General features: G+C 38.4%; 1 protein-coding gene across 1 annotated transcript; it reads right to left on the bottom strand.

The window, feature by feature from the left end:
* Positions 1–8661: 8661 nt before the first annotated feature.
* On the bottom strand, positions 8662–18966 carry LOC144204045 (transcription cofactor vestigial-like protein 4). The gene is made up of 6 exons (XM_077727774.1): positions 18782–18966; positions 18245–18396; positions 14836–14998; positions 14042–14261; positions 12753–12867; positions 8662–11039 (listed from the first exon to the last, which is right to left on the bottom strand). The coding sequence occupies exons 2-6, from the start codon at positions 18324–18326 to the stop codon at positions 10828–10830; spliced, it is 792 nt and encodes a 263-aa protein (XP_077583900.1). The 5' UTR covers positions 18327–18396; positions 18782–18966; the 3' UTR covers positions 8662–10827.
* Between the last annotated feature and the right edge of the window lie 1300 nt (positions 18967–20266).

Below are 20266 nucleotides of genomic sequence, written 5' to 3'. Positions count from 1 at the left end.
CACGTAGCAGATTCGCAACCCCTTTTGATCGAGTAGGTAAATCAGGGCCAAATTGTCTGTCTCAGCTTAAAAATTCAGGATCAATGTCAAGCACAGTGTGTTTTTCATCAAGTCCGTAAGCAGAACTAAAGTCTGTAGTGGCCCTCTTTTAATGTCCTCCTATGGTATACGCTGCCCAAGTGTCTCAAATCTCTATGTTCTATCAGATAGAAAAAAAACAAGAAGAAATGTAGTGGGTGTAAACAAATGTACTTTAACTTGACTATAAAGCAACATCTACCAATGAATTCCTTGGCAATCGTGAGAATTTGTAAGTTGGAATTTCCAACTGTGTAGTACTTTCATTACTAATAAATCATTTTGTTGATATATTATGGCACAAACACAGAAGGGGAGGGGGTCGACATTGAAGCATTCCGTGATGTAGCACTGCACTCTGGAAAATATTCAGAATCTCTTACAACATAGAGTTTACACTGTCTGACACATGGTACGCACACAGTTAGAGACTGTCATATGCAAACAAGCCCATTCATTTCTGCGTCTGGCTCACTCTTCCTTGAACGGCGCAAAAACATGCATATGATGATTAAGATGTATAAAAGCCCCTGGGGAAAACTTCGACTCCAGGCTGCTGTGAATCATGGTTGTGATGTGGTGCATGCTTTCTATTCGGATCTGTCAGGGAAGTTTGGGAACTGGATTCGGTTTTCACTTATGAGTGAGCAGGGCTAATTAGGACCACAACAGGCACTACAAACTGCCCCCATTAACCATGGCTTACAGGTGAGAGACTCAATGGGTTCTGACACTGGGCACATAGCTAGATGCTCACAGAAACAAAATATACATTTGGATTGGATTGGAGAACTTTATTCATCCCGTATTCGGGAAATTTTGTTGTTACAGTAGCAAGAGGGTGAGAATGCAGTTACATAGGAAAGGCATTTTAGACATATATAGATAGGTAATAAGTAAGTTAATAAATGCAATAAATACATCAATAAATATATAAATAAATAAGCGTGTTCCTGAAATATGTATATACACTTCCTGGCGCTTATTTTAAAATGAAAAAAGATCTCATCTTATCTCACCCGAATACATTTTCTGAATCGCTGAGCCCTATGTGAGTAAATATGTGCCACGATGCATTTGCGTGGATTATTTTCGCTTGATAAGGAGAATTGCGATCATTAATAAGGGGAGAACTTGGCCGAGGTTGACAGGTGTGCAACATTTCACCTATTATGTGATTGGAGTAATATTGGGAGAAAAAGTCATACAATTATTTAAAAAAAAAAAAAATATATATATATATATATATATATATATATATATATATATATATATATATATATATATATATATATATATATATATATATATATATATATATATATATATATATATATATATATATATATATATATAAATATGATACATCACTAATTTCTACATCACTTGGACGAAAGTTTTTCTAAGTCCGCAGACATTAATTTTTGGTTTCTTTAGATCGGTGTGAAACATTAGCTTTTGGAATAATTTTGGGAGTTTATTTGATTCCTGGTGATGAATCTTGATGGCAATGACTTTATATTGTTAATATAGACGACATTATTGTATGTATTGTCAATACATAAAGACAAATTTGCTGATGAGATTTTTTTCAATGCAAAAAGTGTGCCGCAGCTCGAAAAATGGTGAGAAACACTGAACTAAAGTAAACAATGATATTGGGAGATATTGGGAGATAAATATTGGGAGAAAAAGTCATAAAATTATTTAAAAAAAGATTTAAAAATGTTACATCACTTATTTCTACATCACTTGGATGAAAGTTTTTCTGAGTCCGCAGACATTAAATTTTGGTTTCTTTAGATCGGTGTGAAACATTAGCTTTTGGAATAATTTTGGGAGTTTATTTGATTCCTGGTGATGAAGCTAGATGGCAATAACTTTATATTGTTAATATAGACGACATTATTGTATGTATTGTCAATACATAAAAACAAATTTCCAGCTGATGTGAGATTTTTTTCAATGCAAAAAGTGTGCCGCAGCTCGAAAAATGGTGAGAAACACTGCACTAAAGTAAACAATGACTCTGATCCCACAGTTTCACTTTGGTTGTGCACCATTGACGTGAGCTGTGTTTTCCTTCTGGTTTACCTGCACTCACCCAAACTGGGCAGTACTGATACCACAGCCACTTGTTACCTTGGAGCAGTGAAGTGATCATTATCATTGAGCAGTGAACAGAGACAAAAGAACTGCTTGTTCAAGAGAATCAAAGACATCTCCCCCTGCGAGTGCAATTTTACAGACCAAGGCATTGTGGTGCTTAGCCTTAAGTGCGCCATATATAAAATAGGCAATGGCACATTGAATGGTAACTTCACAATACCACAAATGTTTTTATTCTTTCCCTAGCTGTTGTACACATTTGCACACGAGAGGATTGAATAATTTCCTGCTCTTTATTTTGTCATCCATACCCTTTGGTCCTCTGCTGTGCGTTTGACATTGAAGGTACATTTTCCTCCAGCACAAACTCGTTATTTCAATCCTCACTCTGCAGTCGACAGGCCCTGCCCCTCTGACAGCATTTTATGCTCTACCTCTCTTTTTATAAACCCTTCCTTCTATCTCTATGTCACTATTCTCCCACTTATGGAGACTTTGTCTTGGCCTAAAGAAAAAAAAAGCTTTCAGTTCTAATGTTTTCACGCAATCTTTTGGCCAAAAAAATGCTGCGCAGAAACCCTGTGGAGAAAAATGAAATATTTTGTCATAGTTGCGTCAGTTTTTTTCAATAGCGGTTTCAAGACAGAGAGCACATCAAAGATGAAAAATCAAAGTTAAGATTGTCGTTTTACTCAGGGGGGAGAAAATGATATTCATTTATTAAAATCAGCTTCTGCCCACCACCTGCTCCATTCCTCACAAGACTGGCTTGTCATATATTTGATGTTTTGACACAAATAAAAGAAGCAGAGCACATCAAAAGTGAAGGCTAAAATCGCTGCACTTGAGGCATCAAATAGTTTCCACTGAACCTGTGATTATTTGCATTAGGCTTCCAAATTGAAGTAGAAACGCCAAGCAGATTTGAAGGTTGCCTTAGACTTTAACAGCTCTGAACAAGAAGATGAGATATAACAATGGGATGATGGTGGTGGTGGGGATGGTGGTGGTGGTGTTGGGGGGGGGGGGGGGGCTGTGTAAGGAAAGCTCGCAAGGAGCAATCCTGTGCAAGATTGTTCTCTTTGATCCATAGTGCAGGAAAGCGAGCATTATGTAAGGTCTTGGGCGTACACATGGCTGACTGTGTGACTGCCAAACACCCAGAAGGGGGTGGGGAGTTGTAGTTAGGGGGTGCTATGGTTAAATGGGAAATGAGAGCAGGGCTTTAAGGCAAGATTGGCAAGGGGGAAGAAAATGTGAGCGTGGACAGAAGTAGTAGCGTATTGAAAGTAGGAGAGGAAAATATTGATGCTCAAATTGGTGTTGGCTCACTTTCCTTATTAAAGCAGTTCAGTGAAGCAGCAATAACATCGGCCTTAACAGACCACATAATGAGACATGAAAATGCCCTTGAGCACCGATGCCGACATTTAGTGCATGTTCATGCCCATCATTGGATATTTAGCAGTATAGGGGCAAGTGGGGCAGTGGCCCGCCAGATCTATCAAATGGATTGTCATGTGTGAAATTTACTTTATTTTTACTTATTGTTACTTTATTATTAAGTACATTGATTCATTTGCAAAACAGGGAGTACAAAATAAAGATCCCTCTGATGTACACTAATAAAAAAGAGTTGGGTGTGCTCAAAATTTCGAGGCAAAAAACTTAAAAAATGATAAGTTGGAAACTATTAAGTACTAATACAATAATTTTTGCCCTTTTTTTTCTAAACTGCCAATATCAATTTTCTCATCTCTCCTATTATCTCATTTTTTGAACCGATTTATTCTCACTAGGGTGACTGGGGGTGCTAGAGCCTATCTCTGCTGACTTTGGGCAAGTAGCGAGGGACACCCTGAATCGGTCGCCAGCCAATCGCAAGGCACAAGCAGACAGGTAACCATTTGCACCCTAGAATCGAACCCAAGACCCCAGAACTGTGAGGCCGAAGCGCTAACCACTCCTTCGCTGCGCCGCCCGTTGAAGAGATATGTAAGAAAATATAAGTGCAGTGTTGATATAGTATTTGCCCATACAAGCTCACAGCTAATAGAATTTGTGCCGTTAGCATCAGTTACATGCTACAGCTATTGACTGTAAATTCGTTTGTGATTCAAGTATAAGTACAATGTTAGATGTAAAATGTTGTCAATGATCCAGCATTAGCTTTTGCAAAGAGAACACAATCTGACTAAATCATCATAGTAACTGTCACTAAAATATGCACAAAATCGACATAAAGTTTACCTTATTTTTACCTAGGCATCACATATTAACAGCCAATCAATCTCGTTAACATTTACTCATGCCGCGTAAGTAAACACACATGATGTGAACCACATTATAACATTGGTTGGACATAGTGTTAGTCAAACTTTAATCCGTAACTATCGTTTGTTGTCGTTTATAAGTGACGGGCTCCGCCTCTCTGAGTTGCGTTGCAAAAATGGCACAGAAAAAAAAAATGTTATATATTTATTCATTTATTCAGTCATCTTCCATACCGCCCATGCTCGAACGGGTTGCGGGGGTTGCCGGAACCTAAACCAGCTGTCTTTGGGCGAAAGGCAGACAATACCCTAAATTGGTTGCCAGCCAGTCATATGGCACAGAGAGACAAATGACCATCCACACTCCCAATCATACCACCACCAGTGGGAATTGAGCCCACCCTTGCCCACATCAAAGTCAGGCGGGTGAACCTCTACTCCACGAGGCGGCTTTGTAATGTGCTTATTTTTTTTACAATTCAGGTTGAGTTTTATTTTGTGCATTTTAGTTTGCGGTGCGCAGAGAACACGAGAGTAGTGCTTATTGCTCAGGACGACTAGCTGTAAAATTATGAGTTTATGTGATTGTTGGCAGAATAAAATTCCTGAAAATCAGCATTTATTTGCTGTGTGTTCTGACCCAAAGACACAGCATAGCTTGGGGTTATTGGCTGCAATGTTACCGAGTAGCAGATGGCTTGCAAATCAATTATTGACAAATTAGTCAATAATGAATAATGGACTCATAACCAATACACATTGGAATGAAATACAGTACAGTGCCATACGACCAAAACTTGATCCAAATGAGCACAACTAAAGAGGTCAAAGTGGCAGGCGAAACATTATTGAACAATTAGGAAAAATGTACTGCCGCATTCACCTAACGTGTACAAAAAGATCCGTCAAGTAGGAGCTGTCTGAGCTATTGGAGGAAGGATGTGAGGGGAAAAAGCGATGACTAGTCGTGCGATGGTTGTGGTGTGCTGCTGAAAGCTGATGTTAAGATGGCTTGACAGGGTCTGTTTCTGTTCATTGGAAGACTGTGATCCACTGTGACCGCATCTTGCCTTCCCTTCACAAAGGTTATGTCATTGCCAGCAGTCCAGGTGACATAACAAATCTACAATGGTTCAAGATCAACACGTTCATCTGGTCTATACATCAAGCTATATTAAAGAAGAATGTGTGGATAAATATAAATGTCGATCTGTATGTATGTATGTAAGCTATTGAGAGGCTGAGGCAGCATTTTACAAATGGCGTACTCTGATCTTGTGTGTTAGGCTGTCATCTCAGGGTGCATGATCTTGCCAGCATGACTCAAATCTGCCCGTGAGCCACTTCCTCCCCCTGTGCATCTACTCCAGTTGCTTGTATAATCTATTTTAGATTCTCTGGCCGAAGGATGTGTACGCATCCTATCATCAGCAGAGAAACGACTGAAATAAGATGGTGAAGAGGAGGAACAGATAATGTTCCAGTAATCTACAGGCAATCATGCAAACTCCCCAGTCGTTGAGCGCTCACGGATGCTTGCAGATGGGGGTGCGTTCTACTCAGGCACAACGAATGTGGAATTATAGGAACAGCCACATTCCATCAGACGCTTGTGACTATTATTCAAACTAACATGTATGATGCAACATGGGCCACGATTTTCTTCTTCGCCTATTGTAAAATCACACATTCATCCAATTGGATAAATTAGAACTTAGTAGCACATGCAAAGTGACAATGTGCTGCAAGGAGCCTAGGCCTTGCCTTTTATATAACAGTGAAGAGAAAATCGAGAGACCCGTGCCGTGATCGTGTTTCAATGTGGCACGGTCAACCCTGTTACAACAGGAAAGGGCGACTAGCCCACCCGTCCTCAAGATGTCACGCTCTTGGTGGCCGCTGTGCACTGAAAGAGGCCAAGATGAAATTGGCTTGACTCTGATGTGTCACCTTGATTTAGACACTATTTTCATGCCAGACTGCCAATAAAATCTGATGTCTTTGTAGGTTTGTTAAAGGGATGGGTTCACATATACAGCAAAATGTGGATGTTGCATCGATAATCCAAAAACTCGCCGTAGGTCTCCTTGGAAGGGTTTGTGTGTCAAAAGGTTGAAAAGATTGATTTTTCATTTGATGTTTTTTTGCTGTGAATAATAACAAAGGTTGCTGAACAATTTAAATCGGATTATAGCGGTTGAGAAATAGACATCTCAATTTCTCCTTAAATTTTGTATATTTGTATGCAAACAAAATTCCCCAAACCTTGTTCACATAAACCGGAACAATACATTTTTTCTGAGCCCTGATAGGTCTGTCTTGGTTACTTTTACTTCATTAGTTGGCATGCAACAAGCACTTTACTCATAATTAGCAGGCACAGTTAAAATATACTGCATCCATGCCTATATCACCTTAAAGATCACGCTAATCTTTGTTATAGAGCCAATTGCCAGAGACCCTTGGATAGTGATTGGACGCTGCCCTCTGCTGGTAGCAAAAAGAACGTCGTTAACGTCAACAATTTCGCTACAACGGGTATAATCCCACAACACAAAAAAAAATACTAATCAAGGTGACGTAGAGTCAAATTCATAGAACAACTTTATAGACTCTAAAAGAGCAATAGCTTTGCCCGAGAACAAACCTAACTGGGTTTGACAAGTGCTTTTAACAGTCCAGTTGTTTGTGTTTTACCTCAATAAGCAGAAACATCAAAATAAATGACCGGACATATTTCCTGTGCTAAATTGCTGTGGCACAAAAGTAAAAGCCTGCTCTTCATCAGAAGCATGTAAAAGGGCAAAAATAGTTTGACCTTGAATGAGAAGTGAATGTTTTACAATACTCAGAACAGGTGCATTAAAGAAATAAGAAAAACACAAAGTTCCTTTTTTTTTACACTTTTTATTTGGAAGACATTAATTACAAAACAGTGGTATTTTCTTCCAGAGAAATATGGAACCAAGCCCCTAAATGCATCGATTACCCCTCCCTCTATCTACTACATGTACTAGAGCAGGGGTAGGGAACCTATGGCTCGAGAGCCACATGTGGCTCTTTTGATGGGTGCATAAGGCTCTCTGCCAATCTGTGATGTAAAATATGGAAATCACTGGTGAGAGCGCTGAGTCCCAAAAGTACCAATAGGAAGCATCACGTCAGCATTGTAGCATGACACTATGTCTAGCGCCACTGTAATCATTTTTTGTTTTCATTACCCTCTTAGTCATGCATACATTGATCCACATTGATTAGCAACAGTATAACAATGTTGTCAAAGGAATTAAGACTTTTTGTACTTTAAAATGGGGCAAAATGACCCCATTTTTTTAAGTGTTTTCTTTTCAATTTTGATTATGGCTCTCAATGAATAACATTTGAATGATTTTAGGCTCTCTCTGTCCCAAAGGTTCCCGACCTCTGTACTAGAGACATGACACAGGTGCATTTTGCAAAAAAAAAAAGTCTTTGTGTTGGTTTGTCTAAATAAAGTTAAACAATAGGTGGATACCCTAAACATCAGACTAAAAAAATCTACTTGTGTCAATCAAGTCAAATTGGTGATTATCCCTTCCTCCAATCCACTGTTCTCGCAGACATCTGACACTTTGCTGAGCTCCTCGAGCAATATTATGTGTTCCTGCACGTTCAACATTTCATAACTGAGGGAAAAGTGATACAAAAGATGAAATGCATGGCAAGTGAATAGGGAACTTCCAAGTAACATAAGAATATGCCTCACACAAATAAAATATACAAGATCATTCCGCACTGCGCAATGATGGTCAAATATTATCAATAAGGAAGCATGTAACAGCCACAAAAATTTTGATAATACAAATGCATGGGGATTCAACTACCATTAATAATATAATATAATATAATATATATATATATATATATATATATATATATATATATATATATATATATATATATATATATATATATATATATATATATATATATATATATATATATATATATATATATATATATATATATATATATATATATATATATATATATATATATATATATATATATATATATATATATATATATATATATATATATATATATATATATATATATATATATATATATATATATATATATATATATATATATATATATATATATATATATATATATATATATATATAAAATATACATATATATTTGTTTCATCTATAGAATTTATTTATTTATTTATTACAATCCCCAGTCAATCAGTGTTGGAAAGCACATCGAGTCTGTGATCATGTCCAAAAGAAAATTGTTTGACTAAACAAGCTAAATCTACATGTAAGATACATTTTTACTAGTCACACAAGGACTGTTTTAGTCAGTTTAGTCCCACAAAACACCCAAAAATTATGATTAGTCACTGAGAGCAAGGGGTGACAATTCTGTCAGTTCTGATGCCAAATAGTGAGTTAAACCCACCACACAATAAATGCATTTATGCCTCCATGTGAACACAAACATTGAGAAGAATTTAGTTTAACTAATGTCCAAGGAACCAATGTGCTCAGAATAAATACTCAAAGCTAACAGAAGCCCCTATTTACGTTCAGTCTCATACGAAGGTGTAGCATCCAGCTACACAGAGTCATGACAAAATGTTGTCTAGCAAACTGCATTCAGACAACCTTTCCAGAGGCTGTGAATTGATTCAAAGATGCACACACCTCCTTGCCATGTGAAATAGATACAAAAAAATATATATATTGAGTACAACTGTACCAGCAGTAAGTATTTTCTAAAATGTTAGATTAAAAAATAAATTCTGAGTAAATATTTACCAAGGTTTGTGATAGAATCCAGCTATTTGAAACATGCTTTTGAATTATAAAAATCTATTAGGATTAGATTACTACATCATAGACCACAATGGGGTGAGGGTGGGGGTTGTTGAAGTCCTTTTCAGGGAAAGAGATTCAATTGATCTAATACAGTGGTGTGGCTTGAGCGATGGTCAGGTGTGGTGTGGAAAGTCATAAATTGTAATAGACCAAGAGAAAAACTAAATATTACGAGATCAAAATTGAAATATGACGAGCGTTAAATCAGAGATTGTACTATTACAAGATTCAAATTGTGTTATTATGAGATTAAAGTCATTTTGTTGTTTATTTCTATGTAATGTGAACCGGAAGTTGTTTGGTTTCAGGGGCTTCAACTTTTGTCGATGTTGAGTCAATGTGAGCACAAAACTGCTCTTCGCGTAATGTTAGGAGAATTAAGTAATAATTGGGTAAAAAGTTGTAATTTTAGGAGATTTAAGTCATTTTCTAGGTTTTACTTGATGTGAACCGGAGGTCGTTTGATTTCAAGGGCATTAGCTTTTGGTGTGATAGTAAACATTGCTTTTCACCTAATATTAGGAGATTTAACTAATATTGGATGCAAAGTCATGAAATTATGAGATTTAAAAATGTTACATCACTTTTTTTTTTTTTTACATCAGTCGGACGAAAGTTGTTCTGAGTCTGCTGAGATTAACTTTTGGTGACATTAGGTCAGTGTGGAAAAATATTTTTGATTTTGGAATAGTTTTTGGAGCTTTTTTGATTCCTGGTGATTAACCTTGATGAGAACGACTTTATATTGTTAATATACTAGGTGAGATAGTTTTAGATTTGAAGATTTTCAGATGGTGTATGTTGAGATTTTTTTCAATGCAAAAAGTTTGCCACAGCTCCAAACGGGTTGGGAAACACTGATATAATATATTAAGAAAGCTAGGGAAAGAATTGTCAATTGAATAATAAAAAGAAGAGTAGGAAAAGAAAAGCTTAAAATAAAACAACCAATGAGAAGCTGCTAAATCTTACACGATAAAAAATGTGAAAGTGTAGAATTGAATATGAAACAATGTAGATTAAAGATTCTATCCTATAATCATGAAGCCTTGTAGGCAGGAAGAAATTTCTTTGGCTACAAGTAAACAATTGGCTAGCCACCGATTCAGGGTGTCCCTCGCCTCCGTCCCAAAGTCAGCTGGGATAGGCTCCAGCACCCCCCCCCCCAACTTTCGTTAGTACGAGCGGATCAGAAAATGAATAAACAAAGAGCATTAGCAATGAAAAAAGTGACATTTGTTTCTTCTGCTTTTCTCATTAGCGCTACAAAAATCCTCCCATTTATGAGTTTTATAGGTAAAACAGGAACAAATTCAGACATTTCTTTTCTGGTTAATTTTTCCGTTTTTAAGGCAAGAAGTAAAATAAACAGTGGACCTTAAATTCATTAAGACGAAATAAACGTGTCTTCCATTGTTCGTGGCTTCAAGGATTTGATACTGAGCAAGATATGATAGTGAAGCTGACCTTTTGATTGGAAGCCTTTTTTAACCTATTCATGAATCTGCTTGTGGGGCCTGATGACCCCCACCTTTGGCCTTGATTTGGATCCAAGCATCTCCAAGTGCTTTGGCAAAGTGGTCATCCACAGAGCCAGTGATAGAGACAGAGTTGGACGCCGAGTTGGTTGCCAGTTCTGCTTCTTTGTAGTTTTTCCCCAGGCTACGGCGGAAGTGTTCCTCAATCACAGGATCGCAAATTGTGTTAGCTGAAACAAAAATGTGAGTGTTAAAATATACAACTGTACAGTGGTACCTCGAGATACGAGTTTAATTCGTTCCAGGACTGAGCTCGTACGTTGATTTTCCCGTAACTCGAACGAATGTTTCCCATTGAAATGAACTAAATACAAATTAATTTGTTCCAACCCTCTGAAAAAACACCAAAAACAGGACATTGGATTTGAATGGTTTTTTTTCTTCTAGCTTGCCATCTTTTAACAAAGTAAAATGTGTTTAATAGTATATTAAAATTGGATGGATTTCACGGAGGGGACTTTCCACGGCAACGCACTCGTAACAGAACAAACAAATTTAAATTAACTTGGATTAATATAAACAGACACACTCAAACATACGTTTAATCTAACTTTACACAAAACTGAATTCTAATTTTGTTTTAATTTTTTTACCTTTCTTCTCCAGGCTGGCTCCACCCTGAATTCCACCGGGGCTTTCGAATTGGAATTTACTGCTTCCCCGTGTCTAATAACCGAGTGTATTCGAACCAGCCATGTCTTAATTTGAAGGATTCTGAGGGTGTTGAAGGCTCCCCATTTTCAGATCATTTTTTTGGGTTATTAAATCCATGTAAATTCTGCTGGCTTTTTTCACATATAGTTGACTCGATCACGCTATTCCCTGCTAACTGTTTATCTTTCATCCATAATAAAAGAAGGCTCTCCAGCTCGTCATGAATGTGAATGCACCGGGGGCAAAAAAATTATAGTTAGTCCTTTGGAAGGTCTCTTATCCTTAATTGCATTCTCCTGCTTCAGATGGTGCATATCTTTGAAATATACCTCTCGTATTGCCGATCAAGCTCCGTGACACGTACCACGCACCACTCTCATATTTTTCAATTATTTCCCTCTTAATATTGATTGTCAACGTTCGCCTTTTCTTTGCACAACTCTCCATTCCACCTGTTTGCTTAGGATCCATTGTTGTTCACTTTGTATTATGCATTGACTAACGGGGAAAACATGGGAAAATGCAACGCTCCGCCCAGTGCTCGTAGATATCTGTTATACATGAAAGAGATGCGGCAAAAAAGACAGTGTGCTAAAATCATAAACAGCCTCTCATGTCTTGGCCACCTGGTTTTCTCATATCTATCTGGCTATCTCAATTGTATATACACAGGGCAAAAGTAATAATTGTCTATTTTTTTTCCTTTACTAATATTACAATTAAAAAGTAACAATGTTTAGTTCAATTATTTTTCTAATATTTTGGAGCGTAAACACAAATGGGAAAACTATGTTTAAAAAATGTGATTTTAGTGGCACTCTATATATGCATAAATTGAACACACATACATAGAGAGAGTAGATTATATGGGCAAAAAAATCATTAATATAATTTTGGCTGTGGCTAAAGATAATTGCCAACAGAGTTGACAGTTGAAGAACTAAGCCAGGACATGTGTGACACCTGGTGGTAAAATGGCACTCTTTACTTCATCCAAATCAAACCAATTCACTGGCAGCACAATAAATAACTTGAAAAGCGGCCAATGAAATTATAATCCATAGTTTGATTTGCACTTTGTTGCATTGCATTACTATAACATACAAATTGAAGATAGTTTCACTTCAAGGTATAGCGCGTCTTCAGGTTAAACCAACAACACCCATGTTTCCGTTACACGAAAAATGATATTGTATTGATAAATAATAGTAACGAAGGAAAGCGCTTACCATTGATCTTCCTCTCTTCAGAGTTTGAACTCGGAGAGCAGCCGTTCATGTGACAGTGAGAGAGTTTACAATTGCGATTGCTTGCAGGAGCACAGGTAATAACAGAGGGGCGATTCTGTGGGTGAGCATATAAATATGTTTAGGAAATGAATGTGTTTATCCTATTCATAATTGCTCTTTTTTTGTATTTCTGTCACACTATTGTATTCAAAGTCATTTAAATACAGGACAGTATTATTGATTTCTTTTGGAAACAGTTAGGATAGTATCCAATGTTCCCTCTAAGATGCGTGCGCGCGCAACCGCGCACTACTCGCGGTTTCTCCGTGGACAGCAAACATATGCAGCCAGCGCACAAAATAAAATCCAATTTGAATTGTAAAAAAAAATAAACACATTACAGTTTTTTCTGAGTCATTTTGTAACACAACTCAGAGAGTGGCACCCTGTGACGGACAAACGACAAGAAATGGTAATTACGGATAAAAGTATGACTAACACTGTGTGCAGCCAATGATATCATGCGGTTCACGACACGTGTTTACTTCCACGGCATGAGTAAATGTTAACGACATTGATTGGCTGCATTAGTTACGCATTATGCACAGGTGCCTGTTTTGCAGGTTAGCATATAGCTAACTGTTCGGTGAAGCTCCTGCCAACCTTTAATGCGAAACAAGCCAAAGTGAAAAATAAGTGTGGTTCTGTTGAGATGGAATGGCTATTGGAGTGTGTGCAAAAACAAGAACAATTGGTGATATTGGGTGAGAAAAGTCTCCTCTGATAAACATTTAGCGAAGGTTAAGTTTTCCGACAGAAAAATATTGCATATAAATGGAAGATCGATTTTCTCAAGTGACAGATTCAGCAGAAAAGCCATTTGAACGAGAATGAGAAGTGCCAACATGAGAAATAAGGTAAAATTAAGTCAGATATGTACATATTCTAGTGTCATTTATTCAGATGTTTTAAACATAGATATTAATCATTACATTTAATTATGACTAGATCATTTATGGGTAGTAGACATGCACCTGCTAATGCCAGGTGTGATACTGGTGAGTGCCCACAGTGAGCATTTATGTTGCTCACACTCGTCCTCAGTGTGCTCAGGTATGTTGTCTGCATGCCCAGACATATGAAAAATTAGAGGAAACATTGGTAGTATCTGGCCTAGAAAAATTCAAATCGGGTATAATAAATGAGTAATGCTCTACCACTTTTGCAAACCACTCTAAATCAGGTGTTTATGCCCTTGGGAACAAGCAGAACTGTTTTGAACATCGTACCTGCTGCCGCTCAACTGCTGTACTGATTACAGACATCTCCTTGCCCCCGACAGCGTTGTCAAGGCTACTTTTGGTCAGAGCCAGCGGCTCTTCCACAGCAAAGCCAGAAATGGAAGCATACAGATGGTTCCCATGGAGACCATTGGAGGAAGAGCTGATGTGCTCCATAGGGCTGTGGCTCCAGTGTTCATTGTGATTGTCTCCAGGAGAGTTACGAGCCCTTGCCAAGACAAGAAATATTAATTACAAGAGATGTCAATGTAACTAGTAGCCCTAAGATGCAAAAAGTATAGTCATACCTCTAGTAACGTATGCCTCTAGGTAAGAAATGTTCAGGTTCAAGATTCTCTTACGTACCTATTCACCTCGCCTAAATGCTCTCCTTATTTATGATTGCAATTTTCCTTATTAAGCGACTAAAAACCATACAAACATATAAATACATATTTTTACACACACACACATGGGCACATGTCAAGTCTAAAATGTAGTACACAGTGGACGGCTTTCGGCCCTGGTACAACAGGCTCTTGTTATAACACATCTACTTGTGAAATTTTCAAGTAATGAAAAGAATTCTGAAACCAATTAATTTCATAAGTAGAGGTACGACTGTATAATTGAGATAGGCGCACAGCCATTCACATGCACAATCAAATCTCAGGACAGATTAGCTTACTCAAATGACCTGTCAAGCATATTTTTGTAATGGGAAAGAACAAAAGCTTCAAATTGGTGGTGGCCAGTAGAGATAAGCAAGCAGAGGGTTCAGCATTTTCACAAAAGGAACTTACAGGTGAGTTGCAAACAATCGGCTCATTTTGGTCATGGGGTCCTCCTCCCAATTCATTTGGTCCTTCTGTTCATCGTCATACTTCCTTTTGCTTGGGCAGAGTGGAGGTGGACCAGTTATGTTTGATAATATAGCAGAAGGCAGCGAGGGTGTCCTGGTTTCATCTGTTGAAGTTTAAAACAGTAAGGTATTGTTGCATTTAAAAAAAAAAAGCTTAACTAGGTAAGTCTACTAAGGACAGGTCTACCCCACAACGCAATTAACAAATAGTATATTACGCAATGTGGCACTGGGGCCTTGAACACACAAATATAATGACATTGGTTTTTTTTAAATAATAATATTTGGGGATAAATATTATGTTCAATATTCCCAACCAAATATTTTTAGGCGTGTGAGGAAAACCAGATCTCTATTACATAATCTAATATTTGGTAACATGTCTCTTGGCCAATTTCTCTCCAATTAGGCACTTTTGATAGCCATCCACAACCTTCTGGCAAGTCTCTGGTTGAATCTTTGACCACTCCTCTTAACAGAATTGGTGCAGTTCAGTTCAATTTGATGGCTTTCTGACATTAACTTGTTTCTTCAGCGTTGTCCACAATTTCTCAATGGGGTTTAAGTCAGTACTTTGGGAAAAGTATTGGAAAAACTTAATTCTAGCCTGATTTAGCCATTTCATTACCACTTTTGATGTGTGTTTGGGGACATTGTGCTGTTGGAACACCCAACTGCCCCGAGACTCGATATTCGGGCTGATGACTTTAGGTTATCTTGAAGAATTTTAAGGTAATCCTCCATGCTCCTATTTACTCTTTGTAAAGCACCAGTTCCATTGGTAGCGAAACAGCCCCACAGCATAATACTACCACCACCGTGCTTGACGGTAGGCATGGTGTGGGTTAAAGCCCTCAACTTTTCTCCTCCAAACATATTGCTGGGCATTGTGGCCAAACAGCTCAATTTTTGTTTCGTCTGACCACAGAACTTTCCTCCATGTCTTATCTTTGTCAATGTGATCAGCAGCAAGCCTCAGTCGAGCCTTAAGGTGCCGCTTTTGGAGCAAGGGCTTCCTTCTTGCACTGCAACCTCTCGGTCCATGGAGATGCAAAACACACTAGACTGTGGACACTGACACCTGTGTTCCAGCAGCTTCTAATTCTTGGCAGATGTGCTTTTTGGTGATTCTCGGTTGAATCTTCACCCTCCCGACCAATTTTCTCTCAGCAGCAGGTGATAGCTTGCGTTTTCTTCCTGATCGTGGCAGTGACAAAACAGTGCCAAGCACTTTATACTTATAAACAATTGTTTGCACTGTTGCTCTAGGGACCTGCAGCTGCTTTGAAATGGCTCCAAGTGACTTTCCTGACTTGTTCAAGTCAAGGATTCACTTTTTCAGATCCAAGCTGTGCTCCTTTGACTTTACCATTGTAGCGTTTGCATCCAATTAGTCCTATCTATATGGGCTTCGAGAAGTCATCAGCTGTACTAACTCGTAATCACTCACAAGAAGTTAAGAGGCCATGCTATGAAGCTCATTTCACTGACACAACTTTCTAAGTCACCAAAATTGCTAATTTGTGCAGCTGTATGTATATTTTTGACCCAGCAGATTTGATATTTTTTTCTGTTAACCCATAATAAAGTCATAAAAGAGACAAACTTCTTGAATGTTTTTTGTGACAAAGAAATATCTGTTCCAAACACTCCATCAGAGAAAAATCTGAGTTGCAGTAATAAATGGGAACTCGAGAGCCATGATACTATGTTCTTCATAAGTGTATGTAAACCTTTGCCACAACTGTATGTCCCATATGTGATGTGTAAGTTGATTCCTCAGCTATTGAGACATTTTCCAAAGCAAATTTGTATTTATGACATCACCGTTCAACAACACTTCTGCGTCTTATCCTTATTACATATGCTCACGTAACATTTCTGCCTAGCAAAACAATATCATTACATCATGAGCAGGATTGTCAGATGTCTGATTTTAATCTTTCAATTATTCACAGGCATTAACAGCAAGCATTCCCAGCTAGAATGGTAGCCAATTAGTTCAGTGGTGAATCGGACTGTATGCAATAGATGAAGAGGTGGGCAAACGATTCCACAAAGGGTGCAGTTTTTTATTCTAACCCAGGGGTGCCCATTACCTAGATGGTACTATTGGTAGATTGCACGATAATAACAATACCACTTCAACCTGCTGCCCTCTGGAAGGTGCTACAGAGCCATAAACACAAAGACAAACAGACTCAAAGAAAGTTTTTTTCCAAAGGCTGTCACCATACTCAACCTGAGTTCTGCACTTCTGGACATAATCAAGACCTATTACTACTACTTATACTACTTATTTATTATGATTACCACTTATTTATCTATAACTATTGATCTACTATTTATTTATCATTACTATATACTGATTGTGTTTGTTAGTGGTGCGCTCTCAACAACTTGGTGCTGTATGTCTCCGAGACAATGGAACTCATTCTCGACTTCAGACGGAACAAGACCTCCGCTCGCTCTGCTGATCACATTTGGACTACTTATTTATTTATTATTTAGTTGTCTGTTTGTTGTTGTTATTTGTGCACTTGTGGTGAGAGCATTAATTTTCATGATACTTGTATATGACAATAAAAAGCATTCAATTCAATTCAGTTTTGATCCCTTCCCTCTGTCGGTTTCCTTAGCTAGGCTCCAATGAATTTGCCGTCCGCTGTAAGGTTTAGCATGAATCGAGAGTGGATTTTTATCCCCGTTCTCTACCACTCCCATACATGTTGATAGTCTAATGCGAAGTATTTCAACATAAATAATTGTTGAGCCTAGTCGGTGGCCTGGAGAAAAGGTAAATCGTGGCAGATTAACACCCCCATTCTAACCCATCAAGAGTAAAAAAAATACCAATCTGCTGCCCTACAAGTGAATTGCAGTCAGGTGCTTCCTGTTTCCACATAAACCTCATTGGTTAAAGTGCCTATGATAGAACGGTTTGGAACAATAGCCTGCACCCGCAGCGGCCCTTGGCCAGTTTGCCCACTCGTGCAGAGCTGAAGAGTCTTTTGGAAGTTTAAAAAAATGGGCCTAAAAATGTCTGTTATCACTGCACAATCAGAAAAGGGTAGAACAATAAATTATTGTGAATATTATGACAACATATTAATAGCACAATCGGACGATTAGAATACACAGTGGCAAAGTCATACGGAAATATGATGGAAACTTGTAGAGACAAGCACGCTGTGTGTGTGTGTTAAAATTTCTGCAAATACATAACTATATCGCATAATGCTCGAGAGTAGTACATGAAACCAACGTTGCAAAAATGTCAACAGTCCATTTAGCCGTGTTATTAGGGCGAGTTGTGGCGAGACCCCCCTAAAGCAGGACGAGAAAGTCACCTCCGTAGTGCAGTCTCCCGATGTTGTTATTCATCTTGTCCAGGTACTGAAGGTTCAACAGGTCCATTCCAGGCAACAGCATTTACGCGAACTGGCTAGCTGCTAACATCGACGCTAGCAGACAACACCGGCGAACACGATAAACTTGTTTCCTGAGGAATTGAAGTTTTACAAATGAGTTAGTGGTGAATATTGTTGGAATTACATTTGAAGCACTCTCAGTGTCGGTGGTTTGTTCATACTGATCACTATTAAGATTCTATACATGTTTTACAAGGCATCCGACTAAACAGCCATAAGCTAACAACTAATAAACAGTGGCTCGCGAGTTTAACTTGTAAAATTAGGTCAACTTGGTATTACACTCGATGCCATTTTAGGAGTTGGACATTATTTTACAGATGGTGGATGACGATCAAGCTTGCAGAGTTGGGAAACTTGGTAGCTAACTTTAGCAAACGCACCAATTAGCCGCAAACTCGTCGCCAACTTTGTCATTGTCTTGGTTATTCTCTCGAAATACAGACGACGACTTACATGAAAACTGCGTTGTGCTCACTGTATCCAGCAGTAGTAGCGTCGGCCGTCTTTTACAAAAGCCTCCTGGTTCCCAGGCACAACAACAACATTAGCCAAACTTGCGTACGCTGTCTTGTCTCGTCTCAGACTTAATATGTGGACAAAGAGCTCGATGGCGCCCTACTGGAGAGGAAACGCACCAGTTTCCTCGCATTTTTTTTGTGTGTGTTTATGTACTACATGCGTACACAAATCAAAATTAGTACTATCGTATTTATGATGTAACTACAAAATTCGGAATTTAAAGTGACTTTTTTTTCTTTTTCACTGCCTTTAATCCTCTTCCGTAAAATACTACTCATCTAATTTGCTGAACCACTTTATCCTCACTAGGGTCGCAGGGGGCGCTGGAGCCTATCCCAGAGACGGGGGACAGCCAGCCAATCGCAGGGCACGAGGAAACAAACAACCATTGATGCTCGAACTCATACCCAAGGGCAATGTAGTGTCCAACCAGCTGTATTTCTTTGGAATGTAGGAGGAAACTAGACTACATTGAGAAAACCCACACAGGCCTGGGGAGAACATGCAAATTCTACACAGGTGGACCAACCTGGATTTGAACCCAGATCCCCCACTGTGACGCCGACGCGCTAACGGCTCACCAATGTTCCCTCAATTTTTTTTTCATTGCTCGCTATGGGCACACACCAGTATCACACCTGCCATAAGCAGGTGCATGTCTACTACAGATAAATTATTTAGTAATAAAAAAAATGTAATGATTAATACATATGAATGGGCTGCTCGGTAGATGAGTGGTTTGTGCGTGGGCCTCACTGCTCTGGGGTCCTGCGTTCAAATCCAGGTCGGTCCACCTGTGTTAAATTTGCATATTCTCTCTGGGCATGCGTGGGTTTTCTCTGAGTACTCTGTTATCCTCCTACATCCCAAAAAGATCCATTGTAGGCTGATTGGACACTCTAAAATTACCCCTCGGTATGGGTCTGAGTGTGCATTAGTATATTTATTTAAGTATAACGCGCACCCGTGTATAATCCACACCGCACCCATAATTTGTGACTAAAAATTGGTATTTTCTGAGCTCACACATAGGATTGTCACAATGACAAAACATTTATCCACAACATATGTTACGGAAACCTGGTTAAACAAACTACTACCAATATGAACACCATTCTCAAATGAAATTTCCTATTTTAAATCCTTACAGTCTAATTCATCATCATAATATTTAAAAATGTTCAAAGGCTGATTGATCATCATCAAATTCACCAAACAATTGGTTCCAAGAACAGCACTCCCTGAAAGAACTCATTTCCCTGGCAACTTTTAAAAGTTTTTATCACTATTGTCCTGGGTCGGCCCGGTGATGCGAGTGGTTAGCGCGTCGGCCTCACAGCTTTGGGGTCCTGGGTTCAAATCCAGGCCATGTCCATCTGTGTGGAATATGCAAGTTCTCTCTGGATCTGTGTGGGTTTT

This window comes from Stigmatopora nigra, chromosome 1 (assembly GCF_051989575.1).
Source record: "Stigmatopora nigra isolate UIUO_SnigA chromosome 1, RoL_Snig_1.1, whole genome shotgun sequence".
Classification (NCBI taxonomy): Eukaryota; Metazoa; Chordata; class Actinopteri; order Syngnathiformes; family Syngnathidae; genus Stigmatopora; species Stigmatopora nigra.
This window is presented reverse-complemented; position numbering and strand designations above follow the sequence as displayed.